At 33.4% G+C, this 18,759-nt stretch overlaps 3 protein-coding genes and 1 long non-coding RNA gene across 4 annotated transcripts in view; 2 read left to right on the forward strand and 2 right to left on the reverse strand.

Annotated features, from left to right (window-relative positions):
- LOC105213051 (ral GTPase-activating protein subunit beta) overlaps window positions 1–18,759 on the forward strand; it is an 81,532-nt gene that overhangs the window by 50,338 nt on the left and 12,435 nt on the right. The gene's annotated exons all lie outside the window — the stretch shown is intronic.
- Window positions 11,771–13,921, reverse strand: LOC105213055 (uncharacterized). The gene is made up of 3 exons (XR_008470617.1): window positions 13,785–13,921; window positions 12,272–13,709; window positions 11,771–12,189 (listed from the first exon to the last, which is right to left on the reverse strand). It is a non-coding gene; the product is annotated as an uncharacterized LOC105213055 (long non-coding RNA).
- On the reverse strand, window positions 14,365–15,336 carry LOC105213054 (ubiquitin-60S ribosomal protein L40). The gene is made up of 2 exons (XM_011185584.3): window positions 15,180–15,336; window positions 14,365–14,932 (listed from the first exon to the last, which is right to left on the reverse strand). Exon 2 carries the CDS (start codon window positions 14,916–14,918, stop codon window positions 14,532–14,534), a length of 387 nt encoding a protein of 128 aa, XP_011183886.1. The 5' UTR covers window positions 14,919–14,932; window positions 15,180–15,336; the 3' UTR covers window positions 14,365–14,531.
- On the forward strand, window positions 15,653–18,229 carry LOC105213053 (putative lipid scramblase CLPTM1). The gene is made up of 3 exons (XM_011185583.3): window positions 15,653–15,934; window positions 16,009–16,968; window positions 17,025–18,229. Exons 1-3 carry the CDS (start codon window positions 15,887–15,889, stop codon window positions 17,943–17,945), a joined length of 1,929 nt encoding a protein of 642 aa, XP_011183885.1. The 5' UTR covers window positions 15,653–15,886; the 3' UTR covers window positions 17,946–18,229.

Below are 18,759 nucleotides of genomic sequence, written 5' to 3' on the forward strand. Positions count from 1 at the left end.
CTCGCCTCCAGGGGATACTTGGTCTAAAACCGGAAGTCGTGAGCTGCTGTGGTCATATGTAAAAGAATCGTTCCTGGCCACTCCCAAGTGAATGGCAATCAGAAACTTTCCTCACTTGGGTGAACTTCTACATATGACCCCATCTTAATACTAATATATTACGTTTATTGACTCTTGTCTCACAACATACTTCAAATTATGCATAAATAAAACAAATATTCCATTTGTGGCATAATACATAAGCCAATATTATCATAAAACAAAAATCAAATTTACAAAAACTGCATATGAATAATTAACAATTGAGTGATTGACTTGATGACTTACAGTCTGTCATGCTCACTAACTAACTGCACAAGTGAATTCAGAGGAAGCAAGACTGTCGTCTGCAGGAAAATGTCAATTTTCAGTGTTAAAAAGGAAACTTGGCATAAACTAAAAATAGCCGGTAGGAAAGTCGGACCAACTATAGTAGATTCCATAAAATAAAAAATAAAAAAATGTTTAATATCTCTAGCACTTAATATCAACAAAAATATATTCGCACTAGTTTTGGAATCTGGAAAAGAAATATATTATATATATCTAGAACATTTAACTGTTAAATTTAACAGTTGCATGAAAAAATTATGAATTTGAATTACCAATGAACTGTTGAAGTTTCCTACAGGGTCTGTATATAAATATATATACGTATATGCCAGAGAATATCTACCTTAGATATATAGTAATATTTTCTTGAAAAACTTCGTTTAGACAATAGCTACAACAACATTGGAAATTGCATTCAATCAAGAACTAACTTAACTTGCAAGTGCAAGAAATGTGCAAGACTAACAAATAAGTTAAGAAGAAGAGTGCAACAACAACAACATAATAGCTACAAGTACATACAGACACTGCTAATCAACAACTAAAAACTTGCAAGCTTAGCAAACAAATGCACAACTACAACAACAAACAACAACAAAAACAAAATTGCACATTTTAGTGCAACAAACATTGATGACAAGCAGCAGTTGGCTCTGGCCGAGCCAAGTCAAGAAATGAAAGTCACAACTCGTTCGGGCACGACGCTGAACCCTGTGATTAGACACACATGTGCACAAGTGCACTTCTCAACTGATTATTGCTTTGTATACTTTTATATCAAACTTCAGCAAAACTAAACTGACCAGCCGACGGTTGTGTGTCGTCCATGGCGCTCTGCTGCAACTCGATAATAAAAGTTGCTATCACAGCTGGCATGTCTTCACACATGTCTTCTTGTATTTATACACTGTAGTGAAAATAGTTGGTTTGGACCAACTAATCAGCTGATTGACAAGTAACTGTTTATTGAATTGTCAGTTGTCACATATCTGTCAGAAAATATTCCAATCTCATCCGAGTTCAAAAAGTGTATTTCAATTAAAATTTAAATCGCAAAAAACAACTTGAATTATATGCCCCTTCATACTCCCCTCAGTAAAATAAAACATTCAAAAATAGGTCTAGTTGTGTACTAGTGTATTCCGGACCAGTTCTATCTTTCTTCCATCTTTACTACTATCTTCCAAGTCACATTTATCCATACTTATTTCCGATCAACGTCCTCTTCTACTACTCGCCACTCCCTTTCTAATAAACACCACATGTTTCCAGCCTCATCTTGCCAATAGTTGTGCGAGGAAGAAGATGCTTCTTATTGCTTGTTTTGTATATTTTTACTCGAAATGCCTGTTTTTGTTCTTTCTTACACCATATTTATGCTGTCGTTTAGTTTTTAGTAGCTTCCTGTTGACTCGGCACAATTTAGTTTCACTTTTTTGTGCCTGCTTTGCGCTCCTAACGGTCGAACCTCGTTGGAATGGTGGAATGTCTGTGCCGATGTACTTGCCTTCCTGTTCAACTTGTCAGTATTCTAAATGTATTCTTAGGTACTCATACATTTCGATAGCTTTAAGAAGCCTTTTAGCTGTAATATGTTTGGTATAGAGACCTAGAGCAACTTTTAATTTAAATTATTGGACTTATAGACATTTTAATGTAAATTTTTTTAAGAATACCCAGTCATATATTAAAGCCTCTAAAAAGACATTTTAAAACCTAACCATACCTTTTCCTATCATATCACTTGCCCAACAAAATTTCCTCACAGGGTTCTTCAGGGTATACACCTGTAGTTTTAAGCGGTAATTTCATATGTTTACACCAGTTTGGTAATAAGAATCTACAAACACCGCACACACACACATACATAAAAATGCGTTCTTCCTGCTTATTGTATTGTGGCAGATCTGCTCTACTCATGCCGTTATACAGTTTTTATTTATCCCCGCAGCTACTCAGGTGCCATGAAGACTGTGCCATGTACACTCCCGCTCAGTCTTCTTCTACGTGTTCTTCTTCTTACTGAACTTTACTCGAAATGTCTGTTGAGTTTCTATTTTCACTTCTTTACCTGCTGTTAGTTGCAGCAAAGTTGCGTACTTTTCTGCAATTCTCTGAGGGGATTCTTTTTGCCGGCTCCACTGTTTTCGTCATTTTCTGCAGTCTCAGTTAAATTCTTAGTCAGCAATTTAGTAAATACACATGCTGGTGGTTTTTATACCCTCAGATCATGTTGCAGAGAGTAGTAGAGGTTGGTTGGAGTTGCTATTGGAACGGAATAAGACCGTTGAGACGTCTGTAGAACCACTTAAGACACTTAGTCAATATTTATTTTTTTTTAAGCATACAGCATTCCGACTTTGATCTCATAAGGTAGTCGATAACTATCCCACTGGTTTGTGACCTGCTAATATACTTCCACCTCAGACCTGAATAAAGATTATACCAGTGACCGTCTCGGTACTCGCTATAATTCTAAACAAACTGGTATTTAATATAACTGTGTTCAATTCTTGAAAACTTGAAAGATGCGAATCGAACAAACAACTCTCTTAAGTCATATTTGATGATATAGAGAAAAAAAGTAGAGAACAGCTGACTATTTTTCAAGTATACGAGTACACAAATTGCGAAAGCATCCAGTATCTGGTTCCAACCGATCTCAGCGCTTCCTTACTTATTACTTTGAGTTAACGTTTATTGTTGTTCTATTGGATTTTATTAAGAATACTTGCCTTAGCTTGAATGCCTGGAGCAAGTGGAGGCGCTGCCTGGCCAAATGGTCAAGTTGAAAGTTGCATTCTGTGTTATTCTAGCATTTTAAGAAAATTTTTGTATTTTAAATTTATGATTTTTACTTTCTTCTGGTTTTTGGGTATACAAACTCATCATAATCGCAGCAATATGAAATAGCTATATTATGAGAGTCTCTTCAAAATATTATTGTAATTCTCAACCTTTTGTTTTTTTTTTTCATTTTATTTATTTTCAGTTATTCCTTTCTCACTCGTGTATAATACTACTCGTCTGCAAAGTTTTGAAGCTGTCCGAGTCATCAACACCGCCGTTTGTTGTCGGTTGTGCTCTTGATGGCGAAGACAAAGAGTTAATTATAAGTCAAGTACCGTAAGTGAGATGGAGTGTTGTCGGCCGAGATGTTTATGTTCTCAGCGACGTTTTGTTGATTGATAAGGGAGAAGAGGTTTACTTTTAGAAGTCTTGAAAAAATATTTATAATGAATATATTTTTCCCTGCCTCAATATTCAGTAACTTAGTCAAAGGGTTCTAATTATGTTTGTAAAATGTATGAGATTAAAGAAAACTACTTTCAGTGTGAGTCAAAGCGACCCTACTATCTTTAAAGTGAGATTTTTTTAAGATTTTCATTGATTTCTAAACACAATTCTTCTAAGATTCGTCTAAACAACATTATCCCCATAAACCCCTCCTATATCCAATGAAGCGATCTCGCCTTCAAATTGCATCAAGACAAATATGAATACAATGGATTGAAGAAAAAAAAAACAAAATAACAATAATAAAAGCAATAAAGCTGCTTGCCACAAATTGACTTCCCTTGCAGACAAACTTTCAATTAAGATTAAAATCTGGGCTACAGCAACCCTTTTCGACAGCCGTTCCCGGCGATAAGCCAACTATATGAGAATGTGTGAGAGCGAGGCCTTGTGGTTGTTTTTGGCTACCGGTTGCGGACAGATTTTTGGCAACTTTATTAATTTTCTAATAACTTGCAGGTGACAATATGTTGCATTACATAAACCGTGCAACCGCAGAGGGGGAGAGGGAGTGCGAAAGATAGAGTAGGCGAAAAAAGGTAATGAGATTAAGCGCTAAACGCCATTTTGAAATGACGGTGAAAACATATTTGCGCCACGAAGACCCGGTCGAAGGCACTGTGCCGAGTTATGAGCCAAAGAAGTAATGAAAGAAATGGCAAATAAAAGAAATTAGTTACGGCAACATGGCCGCTTTTATGAGATTACAAGAATCGTCGCAAGCAAACAAAAGGGTTCCACTGTATTCTTTTTGTCGGAAAAAAAGCGACAGCACAGAAAAAGAGAACAAGAACAGGCAGCGAACTGCAAAAGGTCATAAAATGCGGCAAAAGTATGAAAAGTGTGTTGCGAACTAAAAAAAAGCAACAACAATATGCGCTTCAAATAAAAAACCAAACAACAAAAAGCCTACCAACAAAAGGAACACCAAAGCAACGTAGGAAAATAGTGGAAAGTGCGCAGAAAAACAGCTAAACAAAAACGGTAAAAAATGCGAAAATACGCGGCAAATATGCCGGCGACGAAACAAAGCCTATTGTGGCCGAACGGAGATTTTCGGGTCCGTGTACTCTTAGAATTGTCGCGCGCGCAAAAAACAATATGCGGAGGCGTGCAATGCTGCCAATACGCGCGACAAACAAAAAACGTAAAAATAAGAAAAAACAACAACAACAAATGTGCAAACAAGGCAGAATTGTTAAGGCGCAAATATGCGGTTGCAAAATTAATTAAAAATCATAACCAAACAAACAAACAAACGCCAAAAAAAACACAAACAAATATGGAGCGTTAGTGGCACGAAGAATTGTGGCGTCAGCATAAAAGTATATAACAACATAATTGTTATTGTACAATGAGAGAAACACGAAACACAAAAAACAGCTATGAAAAGCTTGTTGTTACTAAAAAATTAATAAATCGCGCTAAAAACGCCGAGTTTCATGAACTGAACTTAAAAAATTTAAATTAACGCATTTTCGCGGCATACCGTTATTCGCATAACATACGAATTGCAATGAAGAGTGATCGAAAAGTCATTAGATTTGATACAGAAGGCAATAAGGTAGGGTTGTATTGTGGAGATCTCGCCATAGCAATAAATTTCCTATTACAATTTTGTTGACATAAAGAGGATTTAAAGATTAAATGTTTCAGTCACGCTTAGCTGGGTCAAAAATCTTCAAAAAAAAAAAATGGAAAAAATTTGACGATGATATAAAATATATTAAGTTAGAGGGTCAAATAGTATATGTTTGGAGAGATCAAAACTGGTAATTTCGTTGAAATACATGTCAACCCACTCTACGATGAAGTGTGTGTTCTCATTAGAGATCAAAAGGAACCAATTGAGATTTAAGCAAAGAAGAAAACTCTCCTTAAAACACAACCCAACGCATGAAAAGCTTTCTGTAACATTTAAAGAGGCTAGAAGACACCATCTTAAATATATTTCAAAAAGATTGCTCGATGCGTTTCGAAAATTTGTACAATCGAATCTTCTTGGAGCATACTTTAAAGGACAGTAGCATAGTTTTGAAACACTAGGGTTTTTATGATTGCTAAGTGAAAGAAGAGATCTGACTTGGATCTAATGGATCAAAATTACACACACGATTCGACAAAGCAGTTGGAATCGAATATATATAATCCTAAAGTAAATCCCAGGTAATTCGCTAGATTCGGCGAAGGTATGCATACCAAGATGTTTTAACATCAGTATGTCCAAAACTAAACATTAGAGGAGAAGTGCTTAGATGATTCCGGCTCGTCTGGCTTCTTTCTCCAAACAGCTTTGGCAACACCCGTTATATAAATACAGTGGAACTTCCATAACTCCATAACTCGAACTGTTGAAGTGGCAATAGCGTTTAGAAGCCAAATTTCATACAAATTTCCTTCCCTAACTCGAACTGTTGAAGTGGCAATAGAAGGCAACTTTCACACAAATTTCCTTCCATAAATCGAACTTTTTGGTCAGGGCATAATACAAAATTTAATATTTTACTACCGAGACAGAGTTTCAAAAAAGTCCCTCTATATTGTACGGATGCGAACAAAAAATATGATATTACACTTATGGATTGCTTAAATCATCTAACAAAGGCATGGGATATAGACGTCAAGAGCCAAACAATAGCAAACTTTAACAAACGAAATTACAAACTAAATAAATTTCTATAACTCGAAGTTTTTTTGTGGATTGTGGCGATTCGAGTTAGAGAAGTTCCACTGTATTAACCCTCGTATTCTGAGGCCTTTTGATCAAAGATGAGCATTTTTCATACCGCCAAGTTATATTGAAGATAGAGACGTCCTGCGTATTCAGTGAAATGTCAAGTAATACCAATCTTTATACCAAAAACAATCTGTAGATGAACAAAGCTACATACGCTATATGAATGAGACATGTTGTACAATTTGTCTTTAAGGCATTCTTTAGAAGCTTTGGAAGCTTTAAGGGAACCAGGATCTCAGCAATTACATGTGTTTATCATTCATTAAAAGGCAATTTGTGCTTAAATTAGGAAATGATTTGCCTTAACAGCTGTGACGTAAAGATACATGTATATATACAAATGTGTAGATACATATGTACCTGAAATTCGGGTAACATATTGCTGACGAAAGCAAAAACATAAAGTAGACACAATGATGGGCCCCAGCCAACATCCAACTGTGCTAGAGTGAGTTCGCGAAGTGCCCGTATGTAGTAGCCAATCGTCATCAATGAACATTCAATTGCTCCAAACTGAGTTAAAGCCAAATCAAATGCAAATCGCGCGCCATAAAAAGCCTTAATTTATACGAAAGTCAACAATATTTGTAAGCAAGTGAGTCAACGAAAAGAAGTGAGAAGAAGATGATCAACAAAAAAGCAAGGTGAGAAATTCATTCGCTATAATATCTAAAATACGTAAATCACCTTACAAATTCACTTGCTTTTTTTGCCATTTGCCGCCAGCGACAATTGCGTGTGCAACATTTTTAATTTCAGTAATTTGAAAGTTGCACTACTCAATAGTCAATACTCAGCTCAGTTGAGCTCAACGCTGGATCCGCTCAATATTGCCAGCGTACGCCCCGACAACTAGACGGTAATTTCGAAATTTTTTCTACGCTCTGCTACTTTTTGCGCTTTTCCATTACCTTCTCTGCTACAACTGCTGTTCTGCTCACAAACTTGCACTTTGTTGTTGTTGTTGTTGTTTTTGTTGTTTGTGTAACTTTTAATCCGCGCTCAACTAATTACTGCACTAATCGATTGAGTGAATGGCGCGTGACAGCTGGCACAGCAGTGCACCTAATAGCAGTGGCAGTGGCAATTGCACATTGCATGTTGCAAGTGTAGTGGCGAGTGGCGAGCAGCATTGGCAAAACATTTGTAATAGTAGTGGCAATCGTACTTGACAGCGGCAAAAAGTAGCTACGCTTGCACACGTAGCACGCTATTTTCCGTTAGTTCCGACGCAGCATTACTTGCTTCTCTAGTTGGTGTTGTTGTTGTTGTTTAGTGCTTAATTGTGTTTTACACTTTTCATTTGCTTGACTCCTTCATTTTTTCAGCGTATGTCTGTAATCCTTAGAACGCTCAATATTTATTTGAATTTTGTAAGCAGCAGAAGAGCAATGAAATATCCTTAGAAGCTTCAATATTTGTCTAAAAAAAGATGAAAAAGAATTTAAAAAAATATAAAAAAAATCTAAAAACAATTAATAATTAATTTTCTTTATTGATTAAATAAAGTAAATTAAAAAAAATGAAAAAAAATTGTAAAATAATAATAATTAATGTTTCTATTGATTAAACAAATTAAATTAAATAAATTTGGAAAAATTTAAAAAAAGTAAAAAAAGTAATAATTAATTTTCTTTATTGATTAAATAAAATAAATTTAGAAAATTTAAAAAAAAAAATTTTAATTAATAATTAATTTTCTATATTGATTAAATAAATTAAATAAAATAAATTTAGAAAAATTATAAAAAAAAATAATAATTTATTTTCTCTATTGATTAAATAAATTAAATTAAACAAATTTGTAAAAATTTAAAAAACATTAATAAATCATTTTCTTTAACGATTAAATAAATTAAATAAAAATAATTTTAGAAATATTGAAAAAAAATTTTAAAAAATTTTAATTAATCTTCTTTATTAATTAAATAAAATAAATTTAGAAAAATTAAAAAAAAAAAATTTAAAAATAAAAAAAGTAATTTTAATTTATTAATTAAATAAAATAAATTTAGAAAAATTAAAAAAAAATATATTAATTAAAAAAAATTATAATTAATCTTCTCTATTGATTAAATAAATTTGGAAAAAAATAAAAAAATTATAATTAGTTTTCTTTATTGATTAAATAAAATAAATTTAGAAAAATTAAAAAAAAAAATAAAAATTAATAATTAAATTTCTCTAAAGATTAATTAAATTAAATAAAATAAATTTAGAAAAATTAAAAAAAAATAAAAAAATAATAATTTTAATTTATTAATTAAATAAAATAAATTTAGAAAAAGTAAAAAAAAAATAATTTAACAAAATGATAATTAATCTTCACTATTGATTAAATAAATTTGGAAAAATCAAAAAAATAATAATTAGTTCTCTTTATTGATTAAATAAAATAAATTTAGAAAAATAAAAAAAAAAAAATTAAAATTAATAATTAAATTTATCTACTGATTAATTAAATTAAATTAAATAAATTTAGAAAAATTAAAAAAAAAATTTAATTAATAACTAATTTTCTATATTGATTAAATAAATGAAATAATAAAATTTAGAAAATTAAAAAAAAAATTAATAAATTAATAATTATTTTTCTTTATTGATTAAATAAATAAAATAAAATAAATTTAGAAAACTTGAAAAAAAAATTTTAATAATATTAATTTTCTTTATTGATTAAATAAATTAAATTAAAATAAATTTTTTAATCTATCAAATTATTTTCGGTTTTTCCATAAGAGCTCCTTATAAAAAAGCTAGCCAATTTTTATGCCGACAACAACAACAACCTTCAGTATACTCACTGCAACTTTAAGCGCCTTTTTGTTACCTCTTTCTGTTTCCCTTCGCTTTTTTTTCTTTTTTTTTTAGTTTCTCCTTTTATTTTTATTTTCTACTGATTTACCGGTCCGCTCTCCACAATTCACTTGTTGTTGTTGTTGTTGTGCACTTTGCACAATGACCATATTTCTTCGTTCGCTACAAACTTCGTCGAGTATAGGAAATATATATGGCAATCCTTTTGACCTCCTCTAACTGACAGTTTTCGCTTACAATTTTTTTATGTTTTTTTTTTGTTATTTTTTTTGATTTTGCTCTTTCATTAATTTCTCTCTGCCGCCGTTTTCAATTTCTTAATGAGTGCATTAGTATAATTGACCGGGACCACGTACAGCCCGAACGTGCTGCTGATTTTGTTTTTATCATTTTGTGTGATTCTTTTTTTATAATTTATTGTTGCCTTACCATGTTGTCCATGCTTCGGTTTTTTTTTACTTGCTTGCTTGCCTGCAATCAGTTCAATGTTTCTCGATATTTTTACGATTTCACACTGTTTGGCCAACAAAAGTTGTTTGTTGTTGTTATAAAAAAAGAAATTGTTGTTGTTTGTGTTGTGTTGTGAGATATTTAATTAATTTCCATTGAGCTTTTAACACGCCACGCCCTCCAAAGCAGCGTCACGCCCACATACCACCTGTCGTCTCTTGGCGTTCTTCCATTTTTTTTGCACTTCGACTCGCTTCGGGTAATTAATCGTTTTTTTTGCATTCTTTCAGCGTGAGAAATCCGCGAAATCACTGGAGATGGGCGCACAAATCCAAGCTATTGAGCATACTGGCTGACAGTTATCTATGCGTGCGACCCTTTGTGTTCCGCTTGCTTTTTTTTTATATTCTGGAACCTTTTATTTATTGTCAGTGCATTAATCACCATTGTAGAGTACAAAAGTGTACGCGGCTTTCAATTAATTGATGGCCGTTCAATGAAAGCTTTTAATGAAAGCTCAATTAATCGCTTGATAGGCGTGTGTTTGCGCTGTTGGCGGCATTTTACATAAAGAAGCGTATATTTTGGCGTATTTTTTGTATTTTTTCTACACAGAAAGAGTTAAACTATAACAGTTATTGAGAGAGGAGAAATATCTATATGCCTTGTCAGAAACTTGACAAAATAATATTGACGTTGTTATAGCCTTTTCGCACAGCCAAATAAATTTAGTACATTAAAATTATAATTGGTAAACCAGTTTTTGCCTTTCGCACAGCCGGCTACTCCATTACCGATCAGCTAATGTACAGTTTTGTTTTTGCTGTTTATAAGAAGTTGACGCAGAGTTGCATTCCAGTTTCAAATCCACTTGTATTCGATTAAAAATAAGAAATTTCTTTTATATGGTCAATCGCTGATTTAGCGCTTTAATCGAGCAAAGGCCGGTTAATTAATCTATTAACTGCTGTGCGAAAAGTGTATTATAGTACAATTTGCATTTTCAACTTAGAAACCGAAAGTCGAATTCAGAATAATCTAAATTCTATTGAAATTTTTTAATCATACAAGAAAGCTTCTTATATAATCTAATAATGTTGTCTTTGAACACATCTGAGTAACATGCACCTACCGCTCATGTCTTGTATACGACTTACCTCCATATTCTCCCCATTAATACATGTATGAACTCTACCATCTTCATGGGTAACTACATAATCAACACAAGTCAATCAACACAAGTATTCTTAAAATAAACTAGAAAGAATTGAGAAGCGACTACTTGGTGCAGACAAAGCTTTTAACGGTTGGTAGTATGCATATCCGGTTTATGTACATGGAAAAGGTAATACGAAAAGCTTATAGCTCCTGAGCTTAATAAGGCTCTACAAAATTGACTTACACACATGAACAAAAACTATGAAGCACACGGCCTCTCCTTGCCAAAGAAGACCGTATCAGGTACATATAGACCTTTTAAGCTTCCAAAATCTATCCGATGAAATAATTTGCCGGTAAAATTTTTTTTCGTATACGGAGACTCTAAAGAGTTGTAAAGGTATTTACTGTGACCTTTGACTTTTCTGCTTTAATGGAAACCCAAAGTTCAAGAAGACGAAAGAACAATTTTTGGTAGTAATTTTGGAAATCTCTCTTTCTCTCTGAACGATTGTATTGTTGATGAAGTGATGACAAAGAAAAGCTTCTTTGCTAGCCGTAGCCATTATGTAAGAGTTGTCGCAGTAACTTCGCAGCGGCATTAGTGGGTCAAAGATACTACCGCAGTTAGTTTTTGCACTTTTCGTCGAAATATCTGCAAATTTAATAAGCTTTTGTGTAGGTCACAACTCAGGTTAAAGCTGAAGATAAAGATGAGGCTTTCCGATATGTTCACCAAAACTGTAATTTTTTCGATTTACTATTGACACTTTAATTTCAATATATAAATAATATTATATGTGCTATGAAAAGGTTATATAATATAATAAAAATAATAAAAAAAATTTTATTATAGTTGCTTTTATTAAGAAATTAAAAAAATATAAATATACAGAGGTACACATATACCCAACTATAATAACACATTAACACATGATGTTCTGTGTTCCGAGGATCGGCATCTATTTTTGAAAAAACATTGCACAAAAATTAGAATTTCATTTTACTGAGTTATTGAAACTTCCAGATTGCCACCAGAAGTACCGCAGATTTCCTTTTCTACTTCTTCACACTTTATATAAATATATAACCATGATTGTTGATATACCATGCCATATTTGTATGGTAGTTTATCCTCATTTATTTTCAAGCAACTTTTTATTTACGGTCTGTAGTCCTTCAGCTCCTTTTTAGGACGAAGATCGCTGGAATGACAGTCCTTCTTCCGGCAATGTGTGGCCTTGGGCGGTAGGCGCGCATAACACTTGCGACAAATCATTTTGTTCACATTATATTTTTCGGCCAAAACGACCAGATTGGGCTCGATACGTCGGACTCTCATGTTGAATGGACTTTTGCTGAGGTGAGAAATTTATTTGTTAATTTTTGAGCACTTAAAATATTAATTTTAAACACTAGAAATTTAAAAAAAAATCTTACTTTGTTTATTTTTTTCTCGAAAATTAACTATTAACCGTTTTACCAGTACTGAATTCATCGCTGGCATGCTTCTTGATTTATACAATACAATTTCGCCATTACTGAAATCTCAAGTTGTGAAATACCTAATTTCACATGTTAATGGCCGCCATTGTTTTGCATTTTGGTAAATGCTCGAAAGGGATAGCACATGCATTGGAAATAATTGTGAAACCTTGGTTCGATCTGTTTATTGGTCGTACATATTTATCTCTGATATATATGTATCTTGGATTATTTGTTTGAGTGTTCGACGATGTACTCGAATTCATATGTATGGTGCATATTTACACTCTGTTACATTCTGCAGTCGAATTAATCAGTTATAAACAACCTCAAGAACCACAGGTTCAACTAGCCAGTCGACTACCTGTTTTCCATAGAAGCAAATGGACATTTTTACGTTTTGATATCCTGCGATTTAACAATTTTTAGATTTCTGATCAGTTGAAAAATAGGTGAACAATTTTATAGTTGGCTTTTGGGGAAAGCATTGGTCTTATTAGAAAATCTTTCAATAATGCGGTGTATATTTCGATTTCATACAGAATTTGTTTAACGCTTCATCTAATTGGTCTCCTCCATAAAAAGTTGTTGCCGACAAAACATAATAGTTTGCAGAAAAGTGAACTTCTCGACCTCCTTCGACTTCTTTAATGCAGCATAATCTTCGCTATAGCGGAGAATTGAAGTCCGGTTGTATATGTTAACACGGAAGCGGAAACGGAAGCTGACAAAATAATATGTGTTAGTGATTACATGGATCCCATACAGGTACTCATGGCTTCAAACATATTTCCTAGCAATAACAAGGTGTGTATTTAAATGGTTCACATTTACTTTTAGACCCTGAATATCAGTTGTCGAATTAAAGACTTGAAAATTAACTTTCTTGCTTATTTTTGTATATTCCTTCTCTCCCAGAATGTGTAAGTAAAGAAATAATGAAAACGATTAAAACCACATTGCGTACATATGTATATACCAACAACATGGTGAAATGTACGAATTATTTATTTGGCAAGAATTGAATTTTATTTTCACAAATATACCAAATGCATTAAATATTATTTCACAACAAGAACATTTTCCCTCCATGGAGGAGCGAGACAGCTGTCAATTCGAAATGACAATTGCACGCAGCATTGCCAACTCAAAAATTCGTTTATAAAGAACACTGGTGATTCACTTAAATATATAATATTTACTAATTTTTTTTAGTTATAATAGAAATAATTATCATTATTAACAATAATAATAAGCACTTGTGATTCACGTGCAATCGAATTTAGTTCATTATGCAAGCCTTTAACTCCTTTCTAGGGCGCATATCGTTTGAGTGGCAGATCTTCCTACAACATTGGATTTGCAGATGATCCGCATTAAATTGAAAGCCATTCTTAATTTTAAAAGAAAAGATACTGTAAGACACTTTTAACTTAACTGAAATAGTCTCTTAAAAGATTTGTAATACCGTTATGTTCGTATTTGTGCGGTAAATGTTTATACATTTTGCCTTTCGGTAGAATATTTCTGTTCTGGAGTGCAAAAGCATTGTGTCCACCAAGAAAAATACGAACATTTACGAAAAGGTTTTTAGACTGATTCCTCTTCGCATTTGTGGTCTGCATCCTACAATATATAGATTCAAATTAAATTTGCATTGAATATATTGCCTAGTTTGTTCTTTGACTAAGACAGACCATGCCCATATCCGTTTCCAATTTATGGTCTCCGGTGTTTGTACATCTAAATTATACTCTGATGAGAATATACCATTTGGTCCTTTATTCCCTATAGTAGACTGGGAATATTATTAACCTTATTATATTGGAGAAAATTTTTAATGCAGGTTTGAAACAACATCCGAGCTTACAAAGTGCTGCTTTTATGAATAATTTAATATTTCAACAAACAAATGCCACTGCAACAAATGTGCGTTCCTCCTTATATTGCGACTACCAATACTTCCTTCCAACAAAATTACATTGAAAACAAATCAATCTAGAAAACTTTGATTTACATGTTTTCCCCAACTCCCCGCAATAAAAAACTTCTTTACGGTTTATGTTTTATTTTGCAAATTCCAAAGTAAAATGTTCACTTCAATTCATACATAGCTGATGTACACATAGAAAAAATAATAGAAGAGTGCGTTTGTTTGTACGCATTTCTCCCCCAACACTCTCCGCAAACGACGAAATTTCGATATTCCAGTGGTCTACTTCAACTTCTTCTTGGGGCGCAAGTTGTTGGTGTGTCCACACTTCTTCTTGCGGCAATTTGTCGCACGTGGGTGCAGACGAGCGTAGCACTTGCGGCAGATCATCTTATCGCAATTGTATTTTTGTGCCAAGATACGCAAAGAAGGTTCAATGATACCACCACGAAGACGCAACACCAAATGGAGGGTTGACTCCTTTTGGATGTTGTAGTCGGACAAGGTGCGACCATCTTCCAATTGTTTTCCGGCGAAGATCAAACGCTGTTGATCTGGTGGGATACCCTCTTTGTCTTGAATTTTAGCTTTGACATTTTCGATGGTGTCAGATGGCTCGACCTCTAAGGTGATGGTCTTACCAGTTAATGTTTTGACGAAAATCTGCATTCTGGCCCGTCTATCTGTAAAAACACAAACAAATAGTTGTAGTTTGATGTTCACATTATAGGAAAAACGAGTTGTGACGTGTGCGTTTATAGGTTAGAATTAGAATCGTACGAACTTTTTCACTTTATCCGTAAAACACTTCTAAAAATCACAACACAATTATTTCGCACGTTTTTCTTAAGTATAAAATTGATCTAGTTTATTATTTTTGCGTAAAAACTAAAATTAAAACACAATTTTTCCAAGCAGAATTGAGCTTACCTCCAGAAACGTGTAGAGAAATGCTAGAAAAGAAATCAAAAGGGAAATTTCAAATATGGCAGGAAATTTTTTGACATTTAACTGCAAGTGCTGCCAAGTTGCAGTAAAACATGCAACCCATTCACAATTTCCGATTGGTACAAGGGAAATTATTTATTTCTAATTACAATTTACCATAGATTGTACTCAGTTCCTTTATTTACACACATTTATTACGAAATCAGTAATTAATTTGAATAATTTAATCGAAAAAATCATTTCATTCGGATTGAATTACATTAGTGTAATTTTTTCAAAAAGCCGATAGAAATTTGAATATATTTTTTTAAATAAAATAATTGTTTTCTTGATTTATTTAATTATAGAACAAATGGCATAAGTAATATGGATGAAGTCTATTCACAGATAGATTCAATTTGTTGAATAATCAGGGAAATTTACAAGCACATTCGACAGCGGCAACTCTAATAAGAACAATTGTCTAATTAAATTGGTAGCACTGCACCATCATAAAAGTCAAATTTTTTCCACATCATTTTTTCATAGTCGTGCGAATTGATTGAAAAAAATTAACTTAAAAGGTCATGTGCTAAGAAAATCATACACATATATCCAGAGGAGGCATTTGTTTAAAGATTCTCCAATTGAAGAACAACGTTACTGACACATATCTTAGAAGTTTCGCCCTACAAGTATATTTGTATAAAATGTCAACTGACGCACAGCCGCAACCAGCTGCGCAGGGAAATGGCGAGGTAAGAAATTTCTTATACGAGTAATTAAAGCTTGCATGTAACTAAATTATTAATAATCTTGGAAACCCATCTAGCTGGCACCAGCAGCTGATGGTGTTGCTGCTGGCAACAATCCAGATCAACAACAACAACGGCAACCAACCAAAATGGAATCTTTCTTTGCAATGACAAAATCATTGATATTACGTGCCCTTATAATTTATTTCATAAGCTCATTTTTCCGTCGGCCGCAAACAGCAACCAATGAAACACCTGAGCAAAAAGCTGCAAATTTGGCTCCGCGTGTAAACGCTTGGAATTACTTCGAGAATGGCACGCTTTTTGATTTGCATGTTTGGTTGTCGGAACATTCAGAAGAAGTAGACTTTAAACAAAAATCGAATTTATTATGGTTACAAGAAGACCTTGTATATGGCGATTGGTCATCAGGGCCAAAACGCGATGGCATTTATACGCATAGTTTGAAGGTAAAAGCATCAAAATCGTTGATGAACAATGGCAGCATTTATATGCACACCTTCGTTACACGTGCAGGAGAAAGTCCAGATCCTGCCGCAGATAATTATGCCAAAAAGGGAATGATGGGTTCTCAGCAACGAATTCTCAATAAATACAAGCGGATACGTGTAAATCGTAACTATAATCTGCTCGGTGGAGAAAAGGAAAGATTGGCTAAAGAGCTAGAACAAGCAAACCTTAAAGATACCATAGTTTCACATTGGCATCCCAATATAACAATAAATTTAGTGGTGGATCAAACCAATTGGGCTGCGGGTACCGTGCCACCCCCACTCGATGAGTACGTCAAATTTGTGGAAGGTGGCAAAACGTATTTGCCAATTGTATTCATTAATGATTATTGGAATTTGCAACGTGAATATTTTCCGGTAAATGAGACCACACCAGAATTAGATTTGCATATAACTTTCCAACCTTTGAGCATGTTCAAATGGCAATTGTACGCCGCGCAACAGATGAAGAACAAATGGAGTGGAAATATGTTGGGAGAATTAATGACAGCTGGCGCACCTGAGGTAATTTTGTGAATTCTTTTAGAAAAAATATATATTTTATACCCGTTAATTTGTAGGAATCCGATGAAGATCAAGATTCTTTGAAAGAAACACTGCTTGATACAAATATATATTTGCTCGGACTCACAATTGCTATATCAATTTTGCATTCAGTGTTTGAGTTGTTGGCTTTCAAAAACGATATACAGTTCTGGAACAATCGTAAGTCGCTGGAAGGTCTCTCAGTACGCTCCGTCTTCTTTGGCGTATTTCAGTCGTTAATTGTGCTGCTATACGTGCTGGACAATGAAACCAACTTCATGATTCGTGTCTCCTGCTTTATTGGTTTGGGCATTGAAATTTGGAAAATTCACAAGGTTGTCGACATTGATTACAACACCGATCAGAAAATTTTGGGCATATTCCCGAAAATCAGTTTCCAAGACAAAGGCTCATATGCGGACAGCAATACAAAAGAATATGATAATCTCGCCTTCAAATATCTGGGTTGGGCATGTTTCCCACTGCTCATCGGATATTTCATCTACTCATTAGTGTATAACCAGCACAAGGGTTGGTATTCGTTTGTGCTGAATATGCTGTATGGTTACCTCCTAACGTTCGGCTTCATCATGATGACGCCCCAGTTGTTCATCAACTATAAACTAAAGTCCGTGGCACATTTGCCATGGCGTATGATGACATACAAATTCCTCAACACCTTTATAGATGATATATTTGCTTTTGTGATCAAAATGCCTACTATGTATAGGTTGGGCTGTTTCCGTGACGATATTATATTCTTCGTATTCCTGTATCAACGCTGGCAGTATCGCGTTGACTACAAGCGTGTCAACGAATTTGGTTTCTCCGGCGAAATGGTAGAAGAAGCGTCGAAAAAGAAACTAGAAGGTGCGGCACCTGCGTCCGAGCAGCAAGCAGAAACGGCAGCTATCGAAAATACACCGAAATCGGCGGCCGATAAGAAGGAAGACTAAGTATTGTCACGTATCTGTAGATGTTAGTTAATTTAAACCGAGTTTTCCAATTCCACACAAAATAAAAGTGGATATTTCATGTATGAATGAGATTTTCTGTGAAAAAGTCATATCTTTGTGTTCTCTAAAAATTTCACTTCCTATATGTTAGCAAATTGATTTAGAGAATGTGTAAACATAATTTAAGTTGCTGTTCGCAAATGTATATTGAAAACGCAAAAGGCAAATATTAGAATCATTTAATAAAGACATACATACTAATGTACTATTCATAAATATCGTAACCACATCTCTTTTTAATTGCTTATCAGTAATTTGTTTTCTAAATGTTGTTATCGCTTGGATAAACAAGATTAAATTGCTGAGTAAGGGCTGACTGGCAGTTAGTATGAAACACTTGTAGATAATAACCGTTGTTACTTACAAAGATTAGTTTTATCAAGTATTTGAACAGCGATTTACATCAAGAATGATAGAAGACTGTCTATCATCCTTGGATTTACATCATACTTAAAGATTTTAAATGTTTTTACAAAGAATTTTGTTTGTAAACTTTTAAAAAATGTGGCACATTTTTTTTAAATTAATAAATTATAAAAGTAAGGTGATTTTATAGTTTTTTTTATTTATAAACATTAAAAAATAGTAAATACATTTTTTTTAATATATAAAACCTATCTATGGTATTTTATATAAATGGAGGTTGTAGTTGTATCATGCTCCTTACAACAACATAAATACTTGTTCCATAAAAATTGTATTTTTTTTATTTATAGATTATATAATAATAATTCAAAATTGTATGTATAAATTT

This window comes from Zeugodacus cucurbitae, chromosome 3 (assembly GCF_028554725.1).
Source record: "Zeugodacus cucurbitae isolate PBARC_wt_2022May chromosome 3, idZeuCucr1.2, whole genome shotgun sequence".
Lineage (NCBI taxonomy): Eukaryota > Metazoa > Arthropoda > Insecta > Diptera > Tephritidae > Zeugodacus > Zeugodacus cucurbitae.

Bases quoted from the DNA above. Each gene is read 5' to 3' on its own strand.
- LOC105213054 (XM_011185584.3), bottom strand. From the start codon at position 14,918: ATGCAGATTTTCGTCAAAACATTAACTGGTAAGACCATCACCTTAGAG.
- LOC105213053 (XM_011185583.3), top strand. From the start codon at position 15,887: ATGTCAACTGACGCACAGCCGCAACCAGCTGCGCAGGGAAATGGCGAG. The intron at 15,935-16,008 runs GTAAGAAATTTC...AAACCCATCTAG, and splicing joins CTGCGCAGGGAAATGGCGAG to CTGGCACCAGCAGCTGATGG. The intron at 16,969-17,024 runs GTAATTTTGTGA...GTTAATTTGTAG, and splicing joins TGACAGCTGGCGCACCTGAG to GAATCCGATGAAGATCAAGA.